The sequence below is a fragment of the Pseudopipra pipra genome, chromosome 2 (assembly GCF_036250125.1).
Source record: "Pseudopipra pipra isolate bDixPip1 chromosome 2, bDixPip1.hap1, whole genome shotgun sequence".
Taxonomy (NCBI): Eukaryota; Metazoa; Chordata; class Aves; order Passeriformes; family Pipridae; genus Pseudopipra; species Pseudopipra pipra.
Window position 1 is genome coordinate 25,737,547 of NC_087550.1, and position 27,977 is coordinate 25,765,523.

General features: G+C 45.6%; 1 protein-coding gene across 1 annotated transcript; it reads left to right on the forward strand.

Annotated features, from left to right (window-relative positions):
- The first annotated feature begins 875 nt into the window (after positions 1-875).
- ATP1A1 (ATPase Na+/K+ transporting subunit alpha 1) lies at positions 876-27,856 on the forward strand. The gene is made up of 23 exons (XM_064644455.1): positions 876-1,142; positions 8,851-8,961; positions 10,195-10,254; positions 11,261-11,464; positions 11,820-11,933; positions 12,469-12,603; positions 12,809-12,926; positions 13,452-13,720; positions 14,545-14,743; positions 16,158-16,267; positions 17,683-17,817; positions 18,356-18,548; positions 19,042-19,217; positions 19,742-19,878; positions 21,157-21,307; positions 21,826-21,994; positions 22,616-22,770; positions 23,118-23,241; positions 24,028-24,173; positions 24,297-24,427; positions 24,987-25,088; positions 26,150-26,241; positions 26,691-27,856. The coding sequence occupies exons 1-23, from the start codon at positions 1,131-1,133 to the stop codon at positions 26,717-26,719; spliced, it is 3,072 nt and encodes a 1,023-aa protein (XP_064500525.1). The 5' UTR covers positions 876-1,130; the 3' UTR covers positions 26,720-27,856.
- The last annotated feature ends 121 nt before the right edge of the window (positions 27,857-27,977 follow it).

A 27,977-nucleotide genomic window follows, 5' to 3' on the forward strand; every position in this document is an offset into this window, starting at 1 on the left:
CTCTGCAAGAAAGTTCACAGCTAATTTTTTCAGCAGGCAAAGACTCCTGAAACACTTGCTCATTTCCAAGTTCATACAGGGTTACTAAGCCATCAGAAGTGAAAAGGAGCATCAGCTGATTTTCTTTGCCAGAGAATCTACACAGAAGTAAAAGCTAAAGTGAACAAACTTTTGCAGGAAAAAAAAAAAAAAAAAGCAAAATGAGCAAACACAGATTCAGAACTTCTGCATTCCTCTTTCCCAGAATGGAAGGATGGCCCTAATCAGGCTAGGTTCCCTGGCTAAGCTCCCTGAGCAGCGGAGGGCACAGAAAGCTGCCCTGTAACTCCTCAATCACCAAGATCAGTTTCTGGCAAATACACGCACATTTCGCAGCGTAGGGAGCGGGCTGTGGCTCCGGCAGGTTTGCAGCTTGGCAGGCGCCATGCCCCCCCCAGCTCACCAGCGGGAAGCGTTTGGGTAGAAAGAGACCCCAGGGGGACTTGAGACTGTCCGTGCGGGGCGGCAGCGCCGGCAAGACCAGCGGGAAACGGACAGGCCGGGCCTTGGGGCGGCCACGGGGGACACAGGGCCGAGGCCCCGCAGGGGCAGTGGGGCGGGAGGCGGGCAGGGCGCCCAGCGCGCCCCGGCATGGCGGCGCCGGGGCCGGGAGGAGCTCTCCCTGGCCGCCGCGGAAGGAGCCCTCGCTCCGGCGATGAACGGCCGGGGCAGCCGGGGTGAACCCCAAGGTGAACCCCAAGCTGCACCCGGGGCATTACTCCCGCCCACAGCCCCTCCCTCCTCCTCCCCCCGCTGCCCCGGTCCCGTCCCCTCCGCGCCTCCCCCGCCGGGATGGGCGGGCGCGGCTCGGCGGGCTTGGGCGGGGCTGTTGGAGCGAGGCTTCTTTATGCGGCGGGAAGCCGGCGGCGCTCGGAGTTTCGGGCGGTTGCGGCGACTGAGAGGAGCTGCCCCGGCGGGGGTAGAGCGGGGCGAGGCGAAGGAGAGGAGCCGCGAAGGAGGAGGAAGAGGAAGGCGAGCGGCGGCCGGGGCGCTGCTATTGTTCCGCACCTGCCGCCGGCCGGGACACGTGGCGCCGCTGAGCCCCGCTCCTCGCCCCCCGCCGCTTGACCCGCACGCAGTCGCCCGGCACCATGGGCAAGGGGGTGAGCGGCGGGGGCCGGGACGGGGCGGGAGGTGGGAAATCCAGTGGCCGGTGCCCCTTTCCCTTCGACGGGGCTGCGCTTTGTCTGTCCCGGGCTGAGGCGGCCACGTCGGGTGCGAGGGCGGCAGCGGCCGTTCGAGGGCGGCGCCGGTGCCGCCTGTCCCGAGCAACGTGCCCTGGCGGCCGCCACGGTCCCGCCGCCGCCCGAGGGAGGAAGAACCGGGTCGAGGGCGGGGCGGAGCCCAGGGCAAGAGGGGGGTGGCTCAAACCCCCTGGCTCCCCCTTAAGGCCGTGTCCCCCCCGGCAAGGGGCCTCCCGCCTGCCCGCCCGCAGCCCCCGGGCTGCTGTTATCTGGTGGCCTTGTGGAGCTGGGGAGGGAGCGCGGCTGCTGCCTTGGCTCCTAAGAGTACTTTAGACTTCTTGAGACACGAGGGCCCCGGTGGGGGGGAAGGCGGGGGAAGGGGAACCGTCAGGATTATTAGGGTAATTTGCCTGTTGGTAGCTGTAAGGATGTGATGGGAGATGGTAGCAGGAGGAAGGTGGGCGCCCCTGACGTTATCCTGTTCAATGGAGTGATAAATCCTCGCAGAAGGCTGTACGGCAGTTTCTGCCCTGTATCAGCCCTTTATCTACCTTACAGCCCACGAGGAGAAGTCTTTAATTTAGATTGTATGTTTTAACTAAGTAAAGCATATGTGGAGGCTGTTGGAAACGGACAGTAGTGGAAGGCTGTTGGAAATGAACAGTAGTGGCTGTTGAAAGTGGACGGTAGTGGAAGGCTGTTGGAAACGAACAGTAGTGAACACTTTTTAAAGCTGGATGTTGTGATGAAGCACACACGTGTGTGAAGAAGAAACACCTCTTGACTTGCTCCTATTTCATTTTATGTTTAAAAACTAGAGGGCAGTTTCTAGGTTGTATTGTTTGGATGTTTGTTTTTCCTCTTTAAATACTTCCCTGTGTATCTTGTATAGTTGGAGGTGTGTGGACTTATGTTTACAGAATATTCTGAGTTGGAAGGGACCTACAAGGATCAAGTCCAGCTCTTAAGTGAATGGCCCATACAGGGATTGAACCCACAACCTTGGTGTTCTGAGCACCATGCTCTAACCAACTGAGCTAATCTCAGGCTTTACTGAGGTTTAGACACACTCCTGTAAAATTCCCTAATTTCTCTGCTTCTCGAGGAGAAGGTGACTGTGTGCGGTCACGAGACAAAGCGGTGTTAGTGTGTTCCCTGCCTACAGGTGTTCTGTGCTTCCTAAGCCCTGTTCAAACATTGACTTGACTTTGTATTGTCCTCATCTGTGCAGTACAACAGTGGCAATGTTGACATAACCGCATGAATAGGAGGGGAGCTGCAAGAAAGAACACGGCTGTTACTTGGAAAAGGGGGTTGAGGAGAGTGTGGGGTGGGTTTTCAGCATGTGTGTGTGTGTTTTTGTTGGGATTTTTTTTAGTGATATCCTTTTGATGCTTAGCAGCCCAGCCTGATGTATTTCAGTCCAGTAGACAACAGACAGTGTGCACAATAAGAGTTCACCCAGGAGATAAAACACCGAGGGGGGATTTGGGGGTGTTGGCAATATTATGAATCTTCTGTAAAGCATCAGAGAAGCCTTAGAGTGGTTTGTGTGTGTGCGTGTTTAGGACTGTAGTGCAAAAGGCTTCAGGGACTTAGTCTGCCTTGGCAGGACTAATAGGAGGCACCAACGCTTTCTCATGTAGAAAGTTGTTAGCTGTCTTGCTTCCATTTCAGATTTCGTAGATTGCATGGATAATAAAGCAATTAGCCCAGAACTGAAGTACCGACACAAGGGATAATTCAGCAGGGATAATATGGCTGCCTCATCTGGTAGCAAGTCACAAGATTTGTTCATTTAGCAGTGAGAATGCATGCGGATAATTAGGGACCCCCTGAAAAATGGGGGTGTGAGAGAGCAAGGCTATGAAAAAGGTGGTGTGTGGATACAACACTGAACAGTATGTGCCTGCCCTGAGTTAGGGTGGCCTAAAAGGAAACTTCTTTCCCATGGGAGCATGGGATGGAAGAGAAAATAAGAGCATAAGTGTGACAGAACAACTTTCTTCTCTCTGTGGCTGTGAGGAGAAACTGAGCAGAGCGTCTGTTTTACTTTAAATGGTAACGGGACAAGGGGAGGGCCATCAGCTGCCTGGGTATGCTGTTCAGCCCAAAAAGCAGATTATCCAAGGGGGTGTGTGTAGTGAAGGAAAGCACTCAGGATTTAATTTCTGTTCAGAGCTGCCTGGAAGCTACATGTCTGTAGACAGCAGCATGTTTCACTCCATCTCCCTCACTGCACAGACATAGCTCACAGTCATTGGTCCATGCTTTGGGTTGCTTCTGGAGATCTGTCCTACCTTTTAGCCCACAAAGAGAAGTCCTTAATTCAGATCGTATCTTTTAACTAAAGAAAAGCATATGTGAAGGCTTTTGGAAACAGTAGTGAAGACTTTTTGATACTGAATGTTGTGATCAAGCAGCCTATGCGGAGGAGAAACACCTCTTGGCTTGCTCTGATTTCCCTGAATCCCAGTAAAGGGTTTTTTCCCCTGTCAGAAACTAGGAAGGCTTATTGCATAATGGACCGAGTGGCAGTTATGCAAATCAAAGCAATCCTTATCTGGTGCGATTAAAAAATTTTAATATATTATTCTCCCCTCATTTTTTCATTCCTTTATTACTATGGCTATTTTATTACCTTGACTTTTTATTACAGTGGTTAGAGAATAGTCCTTTTGCCAAAGAAAACCCTGGGCCTAGTCAACGCACATTTTTGCAAAAGCAGTGTAACAGGATGAGGGGTCTCTGGCAAGTGGTTTGTACAACCCACAGCAATCCTGACCTGCTGAAAGCTTCAGGTCATGCTTCACCCAGGCCTTTCCAAGGGGTAGTCCGTCACCATGTTATCTAGGGTAAACTCAGTCCAGTCCACTCATCTTCATGTGTTTGTCAACTACTAGAGTTGTCTGGATTTACAGTAAAGATGTGCTAATATTACAGGTAAAGAAGTGAGGGAGGTGACTTTCCATAGCTGGCACAGCATGAAAAAACCAGGATGGGCTGCTCAGCTGTGCAGCAGTGGCATTTGGAAAGCCCGCTCTGCACTTGATTCAGCTCCCTGACAAGTAGAGATGTTTGTCATAATACTCAGAGAACGCTTAAGATGTGTGGGTGGTCCTGTTTTTATCTTGGTGATGAAAACCCTCATAGGGTTTAGATCCTTTCTCATGGGAGAAGAGCTTGTCCATCTGTGATTTGGGAAGCAGCAGTCTTGCACAGTAAGCAATTACTAGCTATGGAGTAAAAACTGCCTTGTACTGTCCTTGATGTTGAGAGACTGTTCAATTGATGCAGTTGATTAAATTTTTGATTCAGGATAGGAGATTGAACACAGCTCTTGGGAGGGAGTAAGAAGGATCCAAAGAAGCCATTCGGATCCCTTGCTAAGATTACATAGGGTCATGGAGTGGAGTTTTCAGTCAATAGGCATAGTCCATTTTATGACACATCTGGTTAATATATTTGCTGAAAACTGTCTCATGAGACAGCAGGAGAGTAACTTTTCTGTTTTCTCTGCACAATTGATTATAATGACATAAGTAGTAGAACAGACCAGCCCTCCAGGGACGGCATAATTTATTTTGGCTCTTACTTGACATTTCTTGTTGGATTAAGTGATCATAGAATAGGGTACTTCTGAGCTTGTCTGCTGATTTGTACCCTTCCCATTTCCTGGTCAATCATGGCTTGTGTCGAGAACATCAGGTATGAATGGCTCAATTAGTCCAGAGCGGAAAAGCATAAGCTGTATCTGAAAGACAATAGGATTTTCTGGAGGCTGTATAAAACTTCTTACGCTGGTGTGTACAAATGTTGTGCTTAAGCCAGTGGAAAAAAAAATAAATCTTGCATGGAAAAAAAAAGAAGCTGCGCTGTTTTATTTCTCTGGCAGTTTTGATGAGTCACATGGGTTAAGTCAAGTAACAGGGGTGACATTTCTGATGAGACAGACCTTCCTTTGTGTTCAGTCTCAGTGATTAAATCACGGTAAGATGTGATTCTGTTGTACCATAGGCCTTCTTCTCATTGTACAGCAGGAAAAGGAGGGGAAAGCAGGGAAATCCTACAGCGCTGAGGTGGGATGGAACTCTATTTCCCTGGCAACCCAGCCAGCACAAACCTTTGTTGAACAGATTGGGCTCATCTTGCTGGAAGAGAGGCGATGGCCCTGGAGGCACAGAACAGGGGCAGGACTTTTGACTCTGATCTGTGTGTCAAGTTCAGATTTGAATGATGGAGCAGGAAGTTCAGACTCTGCATGAAATGATCCTGTAGCAAGAGCTGAAACTGTACTTACTTTTCTGTAAGGTTGAGATGTGGTACTAAGGAAACAGAAGGGAAGATACTATACTTTTCTCTCTCTTTTTTTTTTTTCTTTTTTTTAAGCTGAGGAATGCTGAGCTCCTCGGTAAGATGGACTCCATTAAGACCCAAATATTTGGGTGCTTAAAGAAACAAGTAATTCTGTCAGCTCTTTGTTCTGACTGCAGCTGATTGCTGGGGTTTTTTGTTGGTTTTTTTTTTTTTCTTTTAAAGCAAATCATGCTTGAACAAGGGCAGTGAGCCTTTTCATGTTTGCCCACTTGTAGATTGTTTCAGCTGCAACTGAAAAAGCTTAAACATTCTTATATTTTTGGTTGTTTACAATTGTCCCAGATAAGCTGAGTGACTCCTCACAGAAGTTTCAAAGAACCAAGAGGTTTTTATATTCACCTGCAAGAGCTTGCCAAGCTTTTCTGAGGAGAAGGGTGAAGCTGAAGGTGATAGACTCCTAGTCAAGCAAGAAGGCACTAGCTCCTTCACCTTTATTAAAAATCATTTCTCATCTCAAGCAGTAATCAGGAAGCATGTGTTTTGTGCAGGGCTGTGTTTGGACTTGTCTGCTATAGCTCTAGAAGAAGTCAAAAGTCGTTTCTTTCAAAGACTGAAGGAGAGCGATGCTTCATGGTGACTTTTTGTGAATTGCCCTGTGGCAAATTCTTGTGATGCTGGAATGTGAGGACCGTGCTCCTTTAAGTATGCTTTTTAAAGAAGGGAAATGGGAGTTTAGGTGCAGGGAAAAAAATGCCAGGAATGCTGACAGTCTGTAGCACTGTCCTTTTCCTATACCAGTGGAGGCAAATAGCTCGGCTCTGCTCCACTTATTAAAATCTGTTTCCATTGCACAGTTCTGTAGTTGCATGCAAGGATATGGGACATGCAAAGCCTGCCTTTACTGAATAGGGTGAGAGAACTGTGCATGGCAAACGTGTGACTGGCTGCAGAGTGTTGCACACAGAGCTTTCTTAGAACGGTAAAAACCCGTGTCTAGATGTGACTGACAGGTTCTTTTAGATAAGTAAAGATTTTTTTTTTCTTTTTTGTGTAGTTTCACTTTTGGTTTTGGTTTCTACTTCTCTCGGAGTTGATAATAAAAATTTCTTGTGCTTGCTGCTGAACAGGACAGTTCTTGGATCCTAACAGTAGTTCCTGTGTCCAGATCGCTCTCAGGAATCCAGTTAGTGGTTTGAGATGCTCATTCAAAGATGGAGCAAGGCAATGCCTTTGAAACCTTTTCTTAATCTTGTTAAAGGTTTGACTCTGGTGCCACTAACTTCTGTTTCATCTCAAAGTTCTTCTCGGGGATCTTATTGGGTGAAAATCTCATCACCTAAAACTTGGCAGGGTGTAGGGAAGTAATAGGCTTTACACAGCAGGGAAGAGAGAGTTGTCTTTTTAAGTGATGTTTATGTGCACTAAGTCATGATTTGTTTGTCCTTAGATGCTTGTTTACTCCATTATGACAAGATCTAAATCTTTACATAATTTCATGTAGAATTAACCATAATAAAAGTGAATGAAAATCCTACTGAATAAAGGGGTTGTGAGCAAATCATTTGCTCTGTGAAGTGTGAGTGGGACTGAGCACAGATTGAATCTGCGAAAGTGTACTGCTGCTTTGTATACCATTCTTGCTGGTCAAACTGCCATAAATTGAAAGCAGATTTGTTGCATAACCAGCCAACTAGTGTGCCAAACTGAGAATGAAAGTGTTGGAACTTAGCCCCCAGATTCGACCAGCCAGAGATACCACCTCGTACTTATCTTCAGTTGATAGGCTGCTCCTCCTTGCCAGGGGATGTGGAGGACTCAGAGGGGGGAGGAGAAGTTAATGCCTTGGAGAAAACATACGTATGCACTCAGGAATTGGTTTCTTCTGCTCTTCATCACTTTTTCAGCTTGAGCTGGGGCTTGAGCGTCAAGACGGCCTGAATAGCTTGCTTTCCTCCTAGCTAGACTTGCACAATGTCTGGCTATAATCTGTGTATTGGGGATGATGTTGAGCAGACTTGTCTGCTCACTAGCTCATTTTTTTAATTTGTTGAAGTGGCATAACATTCATAGAATCATTTAGGCTGGAAAAGACCATTAGAATAATTGAGTCCAAGTGTTAACCCATCACTGCCAAATCTATCGCTAAACCGTGTCTCCGAGTGCCACACCTACGCATCTTTTAAATACTGCCAGGGGCGGTGACTCAACCACTTCCCTGGGCACAGTGTTCCAGGGTTTGACAGCCCTTTCTGTGAAGAAATTTTTCCCAATGTTCAGTCTAAACCTCCCCTGGCACAACTTGAGGCCATTTCCTCTTGGCCTGCCACTTTTTACTTGGAAGAAGAGACCAACCCTCAGCTGGCTACAGCCTCCTTTCAGGTAGTTGTAGAGAGCAGTAAGATCCACCCTGAGTCTCCCTTTCTCCAGACACCCCCAGCTCCCTCAGCTGCTCCTCATAGGACTTGTGCTCTGGAACCTTCACCAGCTTCGTTGCCCTTCTCTGGACAGTCTGCAGCACCTCAATGTCTGTCTTGTAGTGAAGGGTCCAAAACTGAACACAGGATTGGAGGCGCAGCCTCACCAGTGCCCAGTACAGAGGGACAGTCACTTCCCCAGTCCTACTGACCATGCTTTTTCTGATACAGGCCAGGATGCCATTGGCCTTCTTGGCCACCTGGGCACACTGCTGGCTCATGTTCAGCCACTGTTGACCAGCACCCCCAGGTCCTTTTCCGCTGGGCAGCTTTCCAGCTACTTTGCCCCAAGCCTGTAGTGCTGCATGGGGTTGTTGAGACCCAAGTGCAGGACCCAGCACTTGGCCTTATTGAACCTCGTACTGTTGGCCTTGGCCAATCGATCCAGCCTGTCCAGATCCCTCTGCAGAGCTTTCTACTCTCCAGCAGATTCAACACTCCTGCCCAACTTGGTGTGCCTGAATACTGGCTAAGGGTACACTCAATCCCCTTGTCCAGATCATAGATCAAAATATTTAACAGGGCCAGCACCAATACTGAGCCTTGGGGAACACCACGTATGACCGGCCAACAGCTCTTCACCACTGCTCTCTGGGTCCAACCATCCAGCTGGTTTTGTACCCAGAAAAGAGTGCACCTATCCAAGCTACAAGCAGCCTGTTTCCCCAAGAGAATATTGTAGGAAATAGCTCAAAGGCTTTACTAAAGTTTAGGTAGACAACTTTATAAACTATAATAATTTTGTCTGTCTGTTAGTCTTGTGTGCATACTTCGTGTCTACTACTGTAGAATTTGACAGTGAGATGTTTCTAATGACGCTGTGTCTTCTCTTGCAGGCTGGAAGAGACAAGTATGAGCCCACTGCTACATCAGAGCATGGCGGAAAGAAGAAGAAGAAGGGGAAGAAGGAGAGGGACATGGATGAGCTTAAAAAGGAAGTTACAATGGTAAGACTGTAGGGCACAGAAAGAGCAGCCTAAAGAACATTTGCTTTGCCCAAAGCCCTGTGCCTTATGTGACTAAAAGAAGAGTTGGTGTGCTGACAGCATGATGTAACTAAAGGCGCTGATCCCCCTTTTCCTCCCTTTCCCTCTGTCCCCAAGCCCAACATGCTGCAAGTGTTTGAGCATCAGGATGACCACACAGTAGACCCTGGAAACATGGCTTCTCAAAAGGCACTTCACACAGAACCTACGTTTCTGCTTGCCTGTATTGCCCGTAGCACAGCATAGTTGTATTTCCTCACCAGGCAAGCGCTCTCTGGATAGCAGCATTACAAGCTGTATTGTGCTGTCATGTGAGTGGCACTGCTGTTTTCATTCCAGATGAGGAGCTGAGGCTGTACAGCTCCATTTACTGCTGGCCTCTGCTCAGAGTGACCTCAGTATTATTCCTTCTAATCATGTTTGAAGCTGTGGGAGGTGTCTCCCATCCTTATCTCTGAATGCTGGATGATGCTATACATCTGTCTGTGAGCATCTGGCTTAGATCTGCTCTCCTTGAAGGCGATGCGGGTTTTGTTTCTGTTCTGTGGATTTGAGACTGTGCTTTCACATTTTTGGCCCCTCAGGGAGAGGGGTTACTAAAGATTGCTCCAAGATGAGATTTTGCGTTCAGTAGTGGTATGAACTTAAAGCATCTGCTCCTCCAGTAAAACCTTCTAAGTGAGGCACTGCTCTGCATCAAGTCGATCCAACTGAAGAATAGCCTTTCTGTGACAAGAAACCTCTCTGGGGGACAACACACTTCTCCCGAAGTAGTGCTTAATCTGGCAGCACTACTTAAAAATGTGTGAAATTGCAGGCTTAATCTTCTGTACATTCCTACCTTCCTTCCCAACTCCTTTTCTTTCCCCTCCTCTCTCACCCCCCCAAAAACCCCCACCTGTTGAGGCTTCACAGAATCTGCTGGGGGTGTAAAGACTGCACCGAGATATACTAAGACATTTTTAAAAAAGCTGTCACGTTGTACGCAAATAGTCACAAGAACACTAAAGGTGAGACTGCTGAATTGCAGAATGCACTTGAGTTTCTCTTCACAGGGAAAATGAGCTGGAGTCTTGCTATCTCACCAAGCTGTTACAGATAGGAAACCTGGGGTGTGAGGTGAAATTGCTGAGCTCTTGCTGATGAGCCTACAGGTACCGATCATTTCTCTCCCAACTATTTCTTGTCTTTCAGGATGACCACAAGCTGAGCCTTGATGAACTTCATCGTAAATATGGAACAGACTTGAGTCGGGTAGGTAGACGTTGTTTTCCTGCCCCCCTTGCCCTCCTCTGAAAAAGAAACATTCTTGGCTCAGAGCATTTCACAAAAGGAGGTCTGGGTGGTCTGGTTTCAGTGTGGTGGTGTGGTTTTTTGGGTTTTTTTCTCTTTAATCTCCCCTCCTCCAGTTAAGTTTCCCAGGCTTCCCAGAACTGTTGAATTCACAAATACTTCTCTTCATACTCCCACTGTACAACCTGACTGCAATAGTGTTGTGACTTTGCTTCTAACAAAGTCACTGTTATCTGCCTCTGAATTGTTCAAGGTCAAATTGATTCTTGGATTTATTTTTTTTTCCTGAGGGGCATGTAATGAAGACAAATGCTTGTTCTGTTGCAAATATAGCCTAATGAGCTAGCACATGCCCAGAGACTTAATGATGGCTAGTAGCAGTTATAATTTTGCCTTCCTGTAGTTAGAGGTATGCAAATGTCCAAGGCTACCTCCAAGCCTGGTGCAGAAGCACTGCAGTGATTTTACACCTTTGCTGTTGTTTGCTTTGCTTAATGCGTTTTTTGCACGAGTGCGTATAGCATCAAGTTTGCTCTTTACAACAGCACAGAGATTTGCATTTTTGTGTCAAAGACCTTGGCTTCTGAAAGTTGAACTTCCTGGAAGGTTGTTCCAAAGTGTCATCACGGTTGTGGCCCCCAGCTTTCACGCTTGTTCCGTAATTTGATAGGATGGATTGCGCTGTGCTGTTCCTCAGAGCTCAAAGTCTGCTGCTGTAGCTTTCTTGTCCTGCCCTTCTTCAGTTTTGTAGCCCCATGGCCTGCAGGCTCCTCAAGTAGCATTCAACATCCTGTAGCTCCTCTTTTGGCATTCAGCTTTCTCACCCAGCTCTTGTGTTGTGGAACCCTGGCAGCTGTGGACATCTGTTAGCAGCTCCTTGTTGCTGTGGTACGCCTTGAACAAATTCAGAGCTACCTTCTGTGGTCAGTCTTGCCACAATGCCTAAAAAAAGAAACCTCTCTTGTAGGGTTTGACTTCTGCACGTGCAGCTGAGATTTTGGCTCGTGACGGCCCAAATGCCCTCACCCCTCCACCCACCACTCCTGAATGGGTAAAGTTCTGTCGGCAGCTCTTTGGAGGATTCTCACTCCTGTTGTGGATTGGTGCTATTCTATGTTTTCTGGCTTACGGCATACAAAGTTTGATGGAGGAGGAGGCCAACAAAGATAATGTAAGTAAAAATGTCGTTTTTTACCTCAAAGGCAGGCTGAGCAGCCTGTTTAGCTCAAAGCAGATTAACTTCCTCTAAGCATTCCGTCCAGAAGCTTTTCCCATAAGCACGGGAAATTCAGTGTGAGAGCTTAACATGTCTTGGAGTGCTTCCACATAATGAAATGAACAGCCAACTTCCTTTGTGTTGTGTTAACAACACTAGCTTGTGGATGGCCTTTGTGTACAAAATGTACAGAGACTGCAAGTACCTTCATGCTTGTAATGGGGCACTTAAATGCCAAGCAATTTATCTGGACAAGCTGGAAGCCTTTCAGGCAGATCGTCCTCTGACTCATTTTCTCTGCTCTTTGTAGCTGTACCTGGGTGTCGTGTTGGCAGCTGTGGTTATCATTACTGGCTGTTTCTCTTATTACCAAGAAGCAAAAAGTTCCAAGATCATGGAGTCCTTCAAGAACTTGGTGCCTCAGGTATGGAAGAACTCATTTCCCTGAGGTCTGCCAAGCCATAGCTTTCTCAAGGTTATTAACAGTTTTAAATATTGGCTTGAGTTGCAAAAGGCCTGGCTGTTACTGTGGGTTACTAGCTCTTAATTTTTGTGGGTCTATAAGACTCCTTCCCCTTTATGCTCCAAGTAATTATGCTAATAGGCCAAAGTAGTTTCTGAAGCCCTGTGAGTTCCACCAGCTTATTAACGATCATAGGACACTTTCTTAATAGTCTGGGGAGCTCAGTAACTGGTGTGATAAGCATTATAACTTGGATTCCTTCATGGACAGTCTATAACATACCTAACTATCAAACTGTCACCTGGGGAGCAAGGAGCCTTAATATCAAGAAAACAATAACTATTTTTCTTAAATAACATACGTATCAGATAAAAACATTTTAGTCCAAGTAGAAACCTTGTGGAACCATATCACAACTATTTTAAGGTACTCAGATCTTCTGAACCCTTTCTTTTGACTTGCTTTTGACCTAGATTGTTTCTTTGCTGTCTTTCAGCAAGCACTTGTAATCAGAAATGGTGAGAAGATGAGCATAAATGCTGAAGGAGTTGTAGTTGGAGATCTAGTGGAGGTGAAAGGAGGAGACAGAATTCCAGCTGACCTTCGGATCATATCTGCACATGGTTGCAAGGTACAGCAATGACAGAGTGTCTGGAAACTTCATTCTGAAGGAGAATGAATTAGTCTGGCTTTGAAATGTCATAGAATGTCTTCTATGCAATGAATGGGTGGGGGAGTGAAAGAGAAGGGTGGGGGATGTGCCTAGTGTTTCATCTACTTTCGTTGCTGAAGGCATCTGCCTGCTTGTATATGACAAAGTACTCTCTTCCATGTAGGTGGATAACTCCTCACTTACTGGTGAATCAGAGCCTCAAACCAGGTCTCCTGACTTCTCCCATGAGAACCCACTGGAGACCAGAAACATTGCCTTCTTTTCCACCAACTGTGTGGAAGGTATGTGACTCTCCTACTTCCCTGATGTATTAGCAATGGTAGAGATTGAACTGTATAGGTAAACAATGCGAATACACCATGAGTTCAGTGTATCAGTTGGTAGCTTACTTCTACCATGCAAAAGCAGGCTTGAAGTTCCTAGCAAAGTCTTTGCCTGTTCCAACTGCACTACTGTAGAATCGTCAAAGACTCCACAGCACTACTGTTGTTTTTTTTTTTTTTAGTTTCTTGCTTCTCCTAGAGGAGCAGCTATGTGGTGTGTCTTTGAGCCTGCCTGCCTTATTACAGCTGTGTTAAAGTGCAGATAACATAATGTAAACCAAAATGGTTAGGTAGAGCTATAAGAAATACTAAACTACTGCAGAAAGCAGGAACATCAGTCATATCTGGCAGAACTTTTGTTGCAGCTCTGAGAATGGTGGTAAGCAGTCTTTGCGCTGAAGCCCACCCAGAGCATCTCTTCACCACCCTCAGGGTGGTGAGCTGTGATTGGTTTTGTTTTCCAAAACCTGTCTTCTCTTCTAGGCACTGCCCGTGGCATTGTCATTAGCACTGGGGATCGCACTGTGATGGGCCGTATTGCCAGTCTGGCTTCTGGACTGGAAGGGGGCAAAACTCCAATTGCCATGGAGATCGAGCACTTTATCCACCTCATCACTGGTGTGGCTGTGTTCCTGGGTGTTTCCTTCTTCATCCTTTCACTCATCCTTGAGTACACATGGCTGGAGGCTGTCATCTTCCTCATTGGGATCATTGTTGCCAATGTTCCTGAAGGGCTGCTTGCAACGGTTACGGTGAGTGAAGTTGGAAAAAAAGATTGCATTTGTTACATATATGTTTCTTAAAGAAGTGGAGTGCTTCATGCTCAGTGTGCATTCACAGAGGTAAACACTGTGAGTGTGTAGGGCTGAGCTTTGAGTTCAGCATACTCGGACTAGTTGCTGAAATAAGTGTCAAGTTCTGCAGCAATTTACCCAATAAAGATGCTTCCCTAAGTCAGACCTGCAGAGAGGCTTGGCAGTGTAGAGCTGAAGTGAGCAAGACCAGAAGTTCCAGACTTGTCTTGCCTTCTTCCGTGGCAAGAAAGGACCCTCCTGTTACAACTCCATGCAGCTTTAGGAAGCAGAGCAGCAACTGAGCCAGGCAATGGACAGTTGGAAGCTGGAACTAGATAAGAGCTTCTGGCAAGAAAGGGGTAGCTGGAGCTGCTCACTTCCTACACCAGTAAGTTGCAGCCTTATCACAAGAGCTATTTTGGGTCATCTCATATGTGGCCTGCCTTCACCTATTTTGAGAGTTCCTCTGATTAGGAGGTGGCAACTTGAACTGAAATGTTAGTCTGGGACTTGTCATTTCCTTCCTAATGCACTGAGAAGCAGAAGACTGAAGCCTTATGAGTCCTTTTCTGAAGGTTTTATGATGAGGAAAGTGTGTTATTTAAACCTACCACCTGGGCCTAAGTGTTGCTGTTTATTTTGGAGTGGCAGGGTGAGCAAGAGGTTAGGGAATCACTGCAGGGCATGTAAGCTGGTTGTAATTCCGTGTGCACGCTAAGTTGGATAGCAGTGTTATTACTGCACAACTACATCTAACCTGTCATCTTCTTTCTTGTCTCCAGGTATGTCTGACACTAACAGCCAAGCGTATGGCTCGTAAGAACTGCTTGGTGAAGAACCTCGAAGCTGTGGAAACCCTGGGTTCCACATCCACCATCTGCTCTGACAAAACAGGCACTCTGACACAGAATCGCATGACAGTTGCGCACATGTGGTTTGACAATCAGATTCATGAGGCTGATACTACAGAGAACCAGAGTGGTAAGATCATATCTTTGCACTTGAGGCATTTCATTAAAAAATGGCTTTTTCTGGAGCTGCCTGTGTGCTGGTACTTCTAAGAACCTGCATTTATAACTCTCCAGCCCAAGTGAAGTTCACAGTGCAAGGACTTCTAACATATGATCTACAGTGAGCATAAAAACCCTTGAAATGACACACAGAAAGCTTTTCACAGTGCCACATTTCTGTTTAATCCTTTAATTCCATATAGCCTGCTTTTTGCTCAAAATTACTCCATTGGAATTTGAGCCTCTTGAATGTTCAGCCCCGTATGTTTGTTCTGTACATAGAAATACTTGCAACGTACTTGACTATCTTTGCCAAAATGTATCTGATTAAATTGCTCCATCTGAAGTCTGCTGAAAGTGTGGACAGCAGAGGTGTTGGCCCTGATAATAATTACTTGAGGCTGGACATAGATGAAAAGTTCCATGTGAACTAGATGGCTGCCTTTGGACAAGGGTTTTCCTGAAACATCCAGGTGGTGTTTGCAGAGCAGTAGCATGAATGTAAGATCTTAGCAGGAAGTGTCTCCTTGATATTGATAAAAATCTGAAATCTCAGTATGCTACGCAACTGGGAGAGTTACTTACCTCTCCAGAACTCTTCAATCCAACAAAACTCAGGAGTTTCCTAGCTGTCATCTACCTTGTGAAATGTTGTGCTTGCAACACATTGTTAGCATAAACGTTTTTCCAGTGGTGCTGCTGCACCCTGTCCCAGACACTCCAAAACACTGTGCTTGTCTGAACCGCTTTAAAAAGCTGCTTTACTTAACGCTAGTGCCAAGCAACAAGCTATAAATAGCTCTCCGGAAGCCCTCAGACTAGCAATGATTGAATAAACCTAGAAGAGTTCTCTTCATGGAAAGTATATTAGCTTATCAGTTAACAGTCGTTCAATTCATCTCCCTTGAAGCCAATTTAAGAGCTGCCATGAGAGAAGTAGTATCTTTATTGTAACTTTGTTCCTTTGGGAACTATTTCATCCAGTTCCTGGGTTGGTGGATAAAGTGAGACAAGCTGGAGGTAGAACCCACCATTCCTTACTCAACCCTCTCTGAATGAATGTTAACCTGTCCAAAATTCTGTAGCTTTATCAGCAAGTCTTCTGCTACTGCTGGATGCAGCCATTACTGGAATCTTGAAAGCAAAGTGTTGTCTTGCACTGTTGCTATTTCACCCTCTGGTCTTAAAATAATCAGCTATTCATTGAGTACCTGGGAAGGGAGAAGGAATGAAAGAGATGTACTGTGCTAACATGCTCTAAGTGTTTCCTGTTTCTGAGCTAAAGGCTTCTTGCTTTTAAGTGTGTGGGATTTTGCACTTATGTGTTTGGTTGTTTGGTTTTTTTTCAAGGGGAAGGCTTTTTGACATTTTCCCTCTGCTTTCAGGTGCTTCCTTTGACAAGAGCTCGGCCACTTGGAGTGCTTTGTCCAGAATTGCAGGTCTCTGTAACCGTGCTGTGTTTCAGGCCAACCAGGAAAATGTACCAATTCTTAAGGTGAGTTTCTAAAAAAGATTTTTGTCCTGTTCCTCACCACTGCTCTCTCATAGTGAGATTACATCCTGTGGGTCACAGGAACCTGCAAAGTAGAGGTATCTGCCACTTTTCATCTTTTCTACAGTCTAGCACTCTTAGAGAAGGTATGCTCTGAGCAGCAGAGATGAGACTGGGAAGACATTTCTCCTACAGCAGACTCCCTGCCATCCACAGGCATCTACACTCTCTTTGGGAGGTCAGATACTTCAGACAGGGCTAGGAAAGACCAGAAGGCTTTCCTAGGCATTTCCCAATATCTGGCTGTTCCAAGAATTGCTATCTCTAGCATTTGTGCACTTAAAAGCTACAAGCACCTGGTGCTGAGATAAGTAGACATCAGAGCTGGGAGAGCAGCAGTTGTGGGAGAGTGTCTCTAGCCAGTCTGTTCTCACTGGCAAGTCTTTTTAAGCTTTTGCTGGTTCAGTACTGGTGCAAATACTGGCGTAAAACCAGTTCACATTCCTGATTCTGAACTGTGACCCAGCCAGGGCTGAAATTAATCATACAGTGCTTATAATCTGTCAAATATTAGTCATGTTGCTTAGTAAACTTCTTCCCGAGGGTGTTCTGATGCTGTGGTAATAGAGATGATGGAAGAAACTATTTTTTCCCGGCACTCCTCTGACTATCTTAGGTCTACAAAACAGGACCTGAAGTTAGAGAGCTCGAGTTCTTCCTGTCTGAGGAAGGCCTGGGGAGAGGAGGAGTTTTGAGAATTCTTTAGATGCCAAAAAGCAGCATAGAAATGAAAAAAAAAAAAAATTAAATTCTAATATACAAAGAGACCAGAAGGGCAAGAAATACGTGGGTTTAGTTGCAGCAAAGGAAACTCCAACAGGACATTGAGAACACACAGATCTCCAGGGCTGAGAACCCCCATCTCCAGTCTCTATTAGTGCTAACCTTATGGGGAAGGGAAGTATGGACAAATCAAATCCCTGCCAAAGGCTCAATAAGCTGATCTTTTACTGTAGCAGGTGAGCACATACAAGGGTTTCTGCATTCATCTCATAAGTCTTCATCTCGTATTTGCTGTTCTTCATAGCAAGCAACTTACATTAATCCTTCTGAAAGTTTACCCTCTAGCCTCACTTAGGCTGACTGTACCTGGTTATGTTACTTTCTCTGCCGTTTGAAAGGGCTTCTTGTCTTTGGCACCAGAAGACCACTGCTCTCTCAGGCTGGGAGGCCTGGTGTTCTGAAATGCAGTGTTTGTCAGTACTAGATAATAGTATTATTTATTCTTTACTGCCATATCATGTCATGTAGAAGCTGGAACTGGGCTGAGATGAATATGCTTTTTTTTTCTTTCAATATCTGATCTTCTGTGGTGAGTCCACTGGGATGCATGTTTTGATAGTTGTCTCTTTCCTTAGAGAGCAGTGGCAGGAGATGCCTCTGAGTCTGCACTTCTGAAATGCATTGAATTGTGCTGTGGTTCTGTCAAGGAGATGAGAGAAAGGAATCCCAAAGTGGTGGAAATACCATTTAATTCTACCAACAAGTACCAGGTGAGCATGAAGCTCTCTTGAAGGAGAGCTACTGTGTGAAGCACTTGCGTAAATTTGCACACTTTGTGCCTGAAAACTTGTTTTGGCACCAAAATCTTGTCTAACTATTACTTGTTTGAACTCTGCTCAAGACTATAAATTTAAGTTAACAGACCATGCTTTGTTATACTATGTAAGAGCTTCTGGAGCTGCACTGACACTGAGGTGTCAGCTGCTAACAAAAGACCAGACGTGCGTCTGACCTGTATACCAGCAGTGCATGGAGGGTGGAATAACTTAAATCTTGGAACAGGAAAGAACTGCTGGGAAATTACCTTAACAGGTGCAACTTGGATACAAAAAAGACCACTGTGGTTATATGTTAGTGTTACAGAACACATGGATTCCTTAGTTTGTGAACCTCTTTAAGGTGTGGGTAAATGAAAACTAGAGCAGAATATCACAAAGCGTCCTGAGCTACTGTAGTCACAAAACACTGAGTGCTTGTGACCTTCACAGCAGATGTCTATAGCAGATGTTCCATTTCTTCCACCCATAGCTGTCTATCCACAAAAATGCAAATCCATCAGAATCCCGTTACTTGCTGGTGATGAAGGGAGCTCCAGAGAGGATCTTAGATCGCTGCAGCACCATTCTCATTCATGGCAAAGAGCAACAACTGGATGAGGAAATGAAAGATGCTTTTCAGAATGCCTACCTTGAATTGGGAGGCCTCGGGGAGAGAGTGTTAGGTAAGGAAAAGCAGCCTTAATACATTGAAAAAGGTTTGTCCCTCATGTTCCTAAGCAGTCCCCACAGATTAAGTGGAGGGTTACTCTGTTCCTGCATTGTAACCATAATGCTGAGTCAAGGTCACTTCAGCAATTCATATAGGAACAGTCCTGCCTTTAATCTTTAATCCAAAAGGGAGCCTGCAGGGTCTTGTCATGCCCAGCATCTGGGTCACCAAGATGAAAATGCAGCAAAGCATTTGGGACCTTTGGTCTCCATGGACCACATGGTATTAGATTTGCTCCACTGCATGCGAACCAAGCTGTGTCTGGGCACCTAGCAACAGCTACTAGTTATCAGAATACAAGCGTAACTCCTGCCTCAATAGCGCTGGCTAAACCTCTCATGCTGCCCTGTTATTCTTGTGTAATTGTTTGCAGAAGCAGTAAGTGTTCACTTTCTCTGCCTCCTGATATGTAGGAACAGACTAAATGTGAGTTTTGTGTGTTACAGGATTCTGTCACTTGGCTCTGCCTGATGATCAGTTCCCCGAAGGCTTCCAGTTCGATACTGATGACCTGAACTTTCCTGTAGACAAACTCTGCTTTGTAGGACTCATGTCTATGATTGACCCTCCTCGTGCTGCTGTGCCAGATGCTGTTGGCAAATGCAGAAGTGCTGGGATCAAGGTAGTTTACTCCTGGATTGCAAATTGCCTCACTCTATTCCCAGGCATATAAAGGATTTCCCTTTACTCTCTGTATTGCTGTAATGTGGGTGGATGAAGCATCAATCAGGATTTAAGTAGTACTACTCCAGGCTTAATTTCTAACCTAAATACAAATGATTGTATGTTAATGGACTGAAAAACGAGTTAAACTCCAAACTGCTAGGGCACTGACAGGTGCAGACAGCATGGTGTCCCAAAGCAAGTGATTTGGCTCAGGGTGTGTTCTGCATGTCCCACAATACTAAGATAAAAATGAAGCACAGGCTGGAAAGGGAGCTGGCTCCGTTAACTCAGGTTTAACAATTTTCCTTGTCTTCTATCCCTCTCAATCCATTGCATACTGGTGGTAGGTTACTGCCTGTACCTCAGACTTGTTCTGTACCAGTGCTCACATGGCCTTTTCAGTCTAAGAGACTGTGCCTTTTGGGCAGTGTTGCTCTGCAGTACAGGCGAGGTTTTCATAGTAGTCTGTTTGAATTTCAGGTTATCATGGTTACTGGAGACCATCCGATCACAGCCAAAGCCATTGCCAAGGGTGTCGGCATCATCTCTGAGGGCAACGAAACGGTAGAAGATATTGCTGCTCGACTCAACATTCCTGTCAGCCAGGTCAACCCTAGGTAACGACCGGTGGGAAAAGCCAGAGCTGTTCAAAGAATTAAGCATTTGCCTCTCTCCTCGCCTTGGATAATCCCTCATCATCTTTCCCTGGACATGAAAAGCTTGGCATTTACTTAGCTCAGCATATTGTGGCTCTTTAATGATCATAAATTATGTGAAGAATGCACTAGGCTGTCTTAAATGTGCATCTCCTGTGTGTGGGAAGTAGTTAAGAGTAAGACTGTAGGTGGGCAAAGGGAGCAGCACTTAGGCTACGTAGAGGAGTTGACACTAGTCCATAGCTACAAGCAGAATAAATGTAAAAATAGAACTCCTTCCTCTTAAGGGTTAATGTTTGCCTTCATAGCCTAGTGCAGAATTGAGGCATCCTCAGAAAATGTGCTTTGGCATAAGCAGGCTGTTTGCAGAATGGCTGGGCTGTCTACATTGCTTAGCTTGACCCAGCCTGTGTTTGGGCTGGAGGGTAGCCATGTAGCTTATGAACTGTGAATAGAGACACCCTGTGAAATGAAATTGCTTGGGGAAGACAAGTACTGTGACTGAATTCCTTTTTTTTTTTTTTTTTTTTTTTTTGTAATTTTTTATTTGAGGGTAACTTCACAACCCAGCAGTGTTGGCTGGGAATTGCTGGGCTGTGTGACTGAGCAGCTCAGCAGCTGGCTCTAAGGGTGGGGAAGGAATTTCCCTGTCTAAACTGGATGATGTCAAGGGCTGTGTGGATAGTCTCCTAGACCTATAAGGGATGGTATGCTGGGTTAGAGAGATGGTATTTTGTTGTAGCATGCAGGGTACCAAACCAGTCTAAATATAACATTGTGTGCTTTTGTTGCCAAAGAATGTAAATTAGTCTGAACTGGCATAGTGTGAGCACTCTCTGTGAAGGGCCACATGTAGATCATCAGTCTGTTACAGAAAGGATTGCCTGCAGAAGACTGCAGCACCTCTTGCAATGTTGGAAGCTAACCACAGAGAGGCCAAGAGCTGTAGAAACAACTAGTCTTTGCCTTGATGCACTTTAGAAAGCTATGGAAAGAATTGGTTTGCTCATGAGGCATTTTGTCAGTTACTTGGCTCTGTTTGTCTTTTCTTTGTGTTCCCCATTTACCTTTTAAATTTTGAGCATCAAACTTTTGTGGAGAGGCTGGCTGGATTAGTATTTGGTCACATCAGGAGTTGGTCTTTCCCAAGAGCACTGAAGAGCCATAGTTTTATAAGGCAAATACAGCTAATGAGAAACTTGTTGTGAAGTAAAACATATTATTGTCTCTTGTTTGCAGGGATGCCAAAGCTTGTGTTGTTCATGGCTCAGATTTGAAGGACATGACTAGTGAGCAACTGGATGACATCCTGCTTCATCATACAGAAATTGTCTTTGCCAGGACATCTCCTCAGCAGAAGCTTATAATTGTGGAAGGCTGTCAGCGACAGGTAAAGAGAGGGATGTAATACTGGAAAAATCCCCAGACATATATATAAACTACTAGCCAGTTCTGCTTCTGAAGAGGCAAGGCTTAAAACTAAGTGCCCTCACGTAAAGGGCCAGACTAGATCTCAATCTGTGAACAACCTTCAGGTGCTGATGTCAGGCTGGTTTACAGTACATAAATATAAGGGTTTGGCAGGAAAACATCTTCAGCTTGTACTGAGGCTTTCTTATCCTAGGAAGTGTGTTAGCACACTTAATTCTTAAATGCTCTGGATGTGCTTGGGAGAGGAGGATTCAACATGTTTACATGTTGTCCAGCATCTCCTTTGGAGAGAGCAGCATGATTCACCTGATCAGAACAGGAAAAGGGTGAGGGGAGAACAAGGAAGAACTGAGGTCTCTTTATAGCAAAGTGAAATAGTTTTTTGTGCTTCATCTCCTGAAAGATATGAGGAAGCTTTTCTGCTCGAAACCTCTTACATGATGATTTCAGTCTTGCTGTTCCTCTCTTTGTGACTAGGGTGCCATTGTAGCAGTCACAGGTGATGGTGTGAATGATTCCCCAGCCCTGAAGAAGGCTGACATTGGTGTCGCTATGGGTATTGCTGGCTCAGACGTCTCCAAGCAGGCAGCTGACATGATTCTGCTGGATGACAACTTTGCCTCCATTGTCACTGGGGTTGAAGAAGGTGAGTTTATAACTTGGGTGCAATGGTGACGAAATAACATGCTTCAGCAATGTTACTTACTGATTCCCTCTGAAATAGTGGCATCTGGAGGACTCTCTTCTATTTGAGCTTGTCTCCGTGTCAAGTGTTTTCAAGGAGAGCAGCACTTTCCTTCTCCCTTCAGAGTCTTGCTCCTTTCCATGGGTTCAGCATGACCCTTTGGGATGGATAACAGTAGGAAGCCGCTGAGTAACAAAAGCTACTTTGTCCTTTTGCCTAACACGTGACCCTATAGTCATCTTTGCCAGCTGAGTCTGACACATTTTCTTCCGTGATGGAGCAACAGCTCTCAAAGAGGAGCAGAACAGAGGGTATCTCCAAGGGCTTTTGATCTCCAGGAACCAGGGCTTAGTATCCTGCTGCTGTATGCAGTGAGCTCTGATTGCTGTGACCAAAAATGTTGCTCTCTTTAGGTGATGCTGTACACGGAGCACACAGTCTCACCCTTACATGCAAGAGAACTCCTTCATTTGCTGCACTTGCATTTTGCTTTCCAGTGTTACCTCTGAAGCTGTCTATGAGCTACTTGGCTGCCTTGTGCTGATAAGTGAGAGTTACCTCATTCTCTCTTCCTTGCCCCAGGGCGCCTGATCTTTGATAACCTGAAGAAGTCTATTGCTTACACCTTGACCAGTAACATTCCTGAAATCACGCCGTTCCTGATCTTCATCATTGCAAACATACCCCTTCCACTGGGAACAGTAACCATCCTCTGCATTGACTTGGGCACTGATATGGTGAATGTCTTTTTTTTTTTTTGTCTCAAGAAGAAATGAGAGTGTTCTTAGGTACCCTAAAGAAAGGACAGATGCTTAAATACAGTTTTTTCTAGTGTTTGCATTTAAAATAAGCAACCATTTGATGTTCCCTTAATCTACACTCTCCATCTCACAACTCTCTTGAGTCTGAGGATCCTTCAGTTCCATATAAGGACAAACTGGGGATGGGGAGGGGGAGGTCCTTTCTGAATACTACAGTTAGGGCTTTTGGGCAGTGCTGTTTCTCAAATTGAAAACGGGGCAAGGAAGACTCTATACAGTGGAAAATTGAAACGGTTCTAACAGCAGTCCTGCCACCTCCAAAGGTCCCTGCAATCTCCCTGGCCTATGAGCAAGCAGAGAGTGACATCATGAAGAGACAGCCCAGAAATCCCAAAACAGACAAACTGGTGAATGAGCGGCTGATCAGCATGGCCTATGGGCAGATTGGTAAGCTGCTGTTTTCTCTGGCACCAGTTTGAATTTAGTGGTAGCAGGGTTGTACACCATCCTGAGTCAGTGACTGCTCTGCTTATTTTGGTAGGGTTGAGGTTTGGGGTGTGTAAACCAGAACCTCAGGCTGTTAAGAACTTGCCATGATTCTTTCCCTATGGCTTATAGTGGTGGCTTATGCAGCTTGGTCTATTGAATCGCTTTCACAGTAATTTTGTTTAATTGCACAGTGCTGTAAAGGAACTGGCTGACAACCAGCTCTCCTCTGGTTCAGACTTGTTCAGCAAGAACATAGATCCCATTGTTAGTTTAATTAGAAGTAAAGGATTCTCTCTAGCGTATCCCTAAACACACAATATTAGGAGCCGTGATTAAAGGCAGCTACAGAGACGTGCCCAGTTCACAGGATGGGAGCTCATGCTTAATTGCAGCAGACCTTGGGAACCTTCTTGACTGTATTTTGCAAAGGTTGGGGGTGGGCAAGGCTAATGATAATACAAAGGGAGTTTTATCTTGTGTCCTTGAGTACGGTGCCATCCCAGCACAGGGCAGAACAGAAGTAACTGTACAAAGTTGGGAGCAGAAGCTGCTCAACAAAAAGGCTGAAGCTGAGTTTGATGTTAGTGTGAACTATTTCTATAGCTGCTGCTTGGGACACTGAGCCCCATGAGGACTAATTTTTAAGGTGGTTGGGGTTTCCTGCAAACTGCTCTCTGTTATAATTGCTCTCCGCAGTAGCTTCGGTAGCTTCATTAGTTTTATCATTCTTTCTTATCTGTTCAGGTATGATCCAGGCCCTTGGAGGTTTCTTCACCTACTTTGTAATCATGGCAGAGAATGGATGGTGGCCTTCTGGCTTGTTAGGGCTCAGAATTCAGTGGGATGACCGATGGGTTAATGATGTGGAAGACAGCTATGGACAGCAGTGGGTAAGTTTTGAGGCACAGCGTAGAGGCTAGCAGTCAGAATACTAATGCCTGCTGAACTGAGTGTGGGCACCAGAGAGCCAAAGGCAGTGTGTCTGAATGAATGCTCTCTGCTTTCCTTCCTAGACCTACGAACAGAGGAAAATAGTGGAGTTCACTTGCCATACAGCCTTCTTTGTCAGCATTGTGGTTGTGCAGTGGGCAGACTTGATTATTTGTAAGACCCGAAGAAACTCTGTCTTCCAGCAGGGGATGAAGTAAGTCAAGCTGTCCATGGAAGATGTAGACTTGGACTCTGTGTGTTCTCCAGTACATAGCATTCTAGTTCTTCATCCCAGCAGTGTCTGAGCATCATAAGTCCTGAACAGTCTGGTGCCTTAGTAATGGATAAAAAAGGTGTGGGTGCTCTTTTTCTTGTAGTACTTGCTACAGTCATAGGCTGAGACAAAGAGAAATGCTGGCTTCTGTTGGCAATGTCTGTGGGAGCTAGCCCACCTCAAAGGACACTGACATACTCCAGCACACAGCCTTGGTTTCCAGATCTCATACATCAAGAGATCTGGAGGCACGAACCCCAGCCTCCTTCTGAATTTGTGATGAAAGCAATTGCTGATTGACTTAGTCATGAACTGGTGTATCTCCGTCTAGAGACATAAAAGACCCTCATGGCAACTGTGCCTGATAGTCCCCACCTGACAAACTTCTGGGCTAGACTGGAATGCCTGTTTCCATTCACTCCCATGTGGCAACTAGGTGTTTTTTAGGATCTCATCTCTGAAGGTACTTTGTCCCTGACTGTGTTCCTGTTTCTTCTAGGAACAAGATCTTGATATTTGGTCTCTTTGAGGAGACTGCTCTGGCTGCCTTCCTGTCCTACTGCCCTGGGATGGATGTTGCTCTAAGGATGTATCCTCTGAAGTAGGTTGCATTATGCTTTTTGTGCACAGACTGTACCATAGAACAATAGTGCTTAGATTGGGAGATGGTTGAAAGTAGTTGGTGAGCTTGTGGAGCATGAGACCCAGTCTTAACCCAGAAGAGTTCAGACTGGAGGGTGTGAATGATCCTTGACTGAAGTGTGGCATACCAGGGTTTTCTTCACCGTATAGGGAATGTTTACCGGGAGCCCGCAGTTCAGTGCCCCACAAAAAATTATCAATACAACTTCAGTACCAGTGTGCTCTAGTACAGCTGCCTCTTGTACTTACTTTCATGGAGTATTTTTATGGGTGGGGGACTGCATCTGCAAAGAAAGCCAGTTGAAATGCTCTAAATCATAGGCCAGATAATTCTTCTGTTCTAAAGAACTGCTGATGACATCTTGTGCCTTTTCTTGCCTTTCTCAGAAACAGCCCAAATAGTAGTCTTTTCCTAACAGTTGGGAGGGTGCCAGCATCTCAAGCTTGCTCAACAGCATTGCAACATTTCGTGGCAGGGTTTAAACTTTGAACAGTTTGGAGCGTCATGAAATTTTCATGGCAAAAAAGTCCTGGTACATCTTGTGTTCCATTCAGAAATGTTGTCTGGAGTTTGGTGCTGAAGTGTGAGCATTTCCTAACAAGAAGGCTGTCCTCTGCCCAGTGCCTGGAGCAGCTGGATGTTAGCACGTGTAAATTATAAGGGAAACATTGCAGATCCAGTGGGCAAGGCTGTGGGCACAAAGGTTATGTGTACTTAGAGCAAATACTGCCAGATTAATAGGTGGGGAGGGGTTGGCACAGAGATGAGCAAAGGTGGTATGACACACCTTTGTGTTGGAATTATTATACAAAAGTGGATTGACCTATTGCAGAAGAAAACCTGGTGGTAACTCTTGGCTTGGAGGGTTTTTGACTGAACTGCAACCATGTGGGAGGTGTCACACTGGCAAGCTGGGACATGCCAGCCTTCCTGCACTTGTATGTACCATCAAGTCAGAGCTCTGCCAAGCAAAGAGCATCTCTTCAGCTTGTGTCTTCACTGTCTTCTCTCCCAAACAGGCCGAGTTGGTGGTTCTGTGCTTTCCCATACTCCCTCCTCATATTCGTGTATGATGAAGTCAGGAAGCTCATTATCAGACACAACCCTGGTGGTAAGAATATGCTGCTCATCTGTGTTTCCTTTCCCACCTCTTCATGCTACTGAGTTCTCTAGAAGCCTTGACAAAGCTTGAGGACCTCCAAGTACTGTGCAGGGGTGTATTTTGCTGTGTTTTCCCTTCCTCAACAGTAATAGTGCAGTTAGTTCAAATTAAGGACTTCTTGCTGTTCCTGCATTCTCTCCCAGTATATGAAAGTACCAATGCACTGAAGTAGGTGGAAAAGACTGAGTAATGCCTGGGCAGTTCTAGAAAGCTGGAAGAGATTCTATACTGAAAGCCATAGAACATCAACAGTTTGTCAGGATTTTTTCATTGTGAAAGGTTACTTATTAGCTCAGGTGCTACAGTGCAAGTTTTCAGAGCCTAAAAGCAACTGTCGTGAACATCATACTTGGTCTGCCTTAAGACTAACTCTGCTTTCTCCCTCCTTTTCCTTTTAGGCTGGGTGGAAAAAGAGACCTACTACTAAAAAGCGCCTGTAAAACATTCCACGCACAGCCCATGCCACCTCTCCACCATCTCCCCTGTGTGCATACTTCCATCTTTGCAAGAGCAGAACTGTGCCTGGGCAGGAGTGAGCTGAAACTAAAGGAAACATGAAGAAACATGGACTGGAGGAGAAAGAAAGGGGGAGGTTGGGGTGGGGGGGAGTGTCCGACCATCAGTCCAGGGGGATGAGAGTTCGAGTAGTTTTATGTGCCTTTATGTTTTTGTAAAAGGAAACCGAAGATTTTATATGTGGATTTTTACAAATAAAGATGGATTATAAGAGGATGCCCCCACATGGTCTTAGGTGGATGTTTTTCTCAAGGCAAAAACTGGTTCAGGGCAGCCTCCCCCCTGGCTTAGGGTGAGTGCAAGGATTAGTCCCTGGCTTCCCATTTTTGTAGTAAGGAAGCAGAGTTGCTTGACCTGCAGACAACAGCATGTGTGAAAGTGCATCTTAACTTTATAGCTCAGTGCTTAATGTGACAAACTACTTGCAAAGACTTGAATTTCAAAGCCTAAAGCTCGGGAATGCTTCCTGGCTTCCACTGACTGTCACTGGGATCCAAGCAGAGTTTTCTCAAAATTCTGAGACTGATTTTCCTGCTTGCTTTCCCAAGTGAGGGATAGTGTTTCCTAGTGTCCTCTGTGCATGCACATACTTGTTACAGCATGGCACTTGCATCCTGATATTAGCTTGTGCCTCCTGTGGAGTGAGGTCATAGGCTCATCATGGATTTTACATCCTCCACTTTTGAGGAAGGCATTGCTGTTGTCTGGGGTCCAAGCTTTCTCTGGGCTAAAGTGTCATGCTGCTTCCCTCTGAATATCTAACCATTTTCTGTATGTTTTAATTTACTGTTAATGCCTGTATGGCTTGCTTCTGTGAGGACTTGCTGAGAGAGCTGGCCCTTTGCATGTGGACAGTCACCATGAAGTCCTAACTGTTCATTGCTCCTAGTGGTATTGTGCTAAAGATATCTGGAGATGCTTGTTCAAGCCCTTGGTCCTATTCCTGAACTACTGGTCTGTGTCGCTCTTAGATATATGTCTACCTCTGCAAAGGAACACTCTAAACCACGGCACTGAAAGGCTCTGCAATTAAAACTCCATCTTGTCATCCCTCCTTCCTCATTACCTTTTGTTTTTTTAAGGTGTTTGAAAGCCGGGTCACTTCATTCATGTACCTCATGTACTGAACAATATAAGCTCAAATAGCAAAGAGAGCACAAGGAAGGGAA

Bases quoted from the DNA above. Each gene is read 5' to 3' on its own strand.
- ATP1A1 (XM_064644455.1), top strand. The intron at 8,962-10,194 runs GTAAGACTGTAG...CTTGTCTTTCAG, and splicing joins TTAAAAAGGAAGTTACAATG to GATGACCACAAGCTGAGCCT. The intron at 22,771-23,117 runs GTGAATGTCTTT...CCACCTCCAAAG, and splicing joins TTGACTTGGGCACTGATATG to GTCCCTGCAATCTCCCTGGC.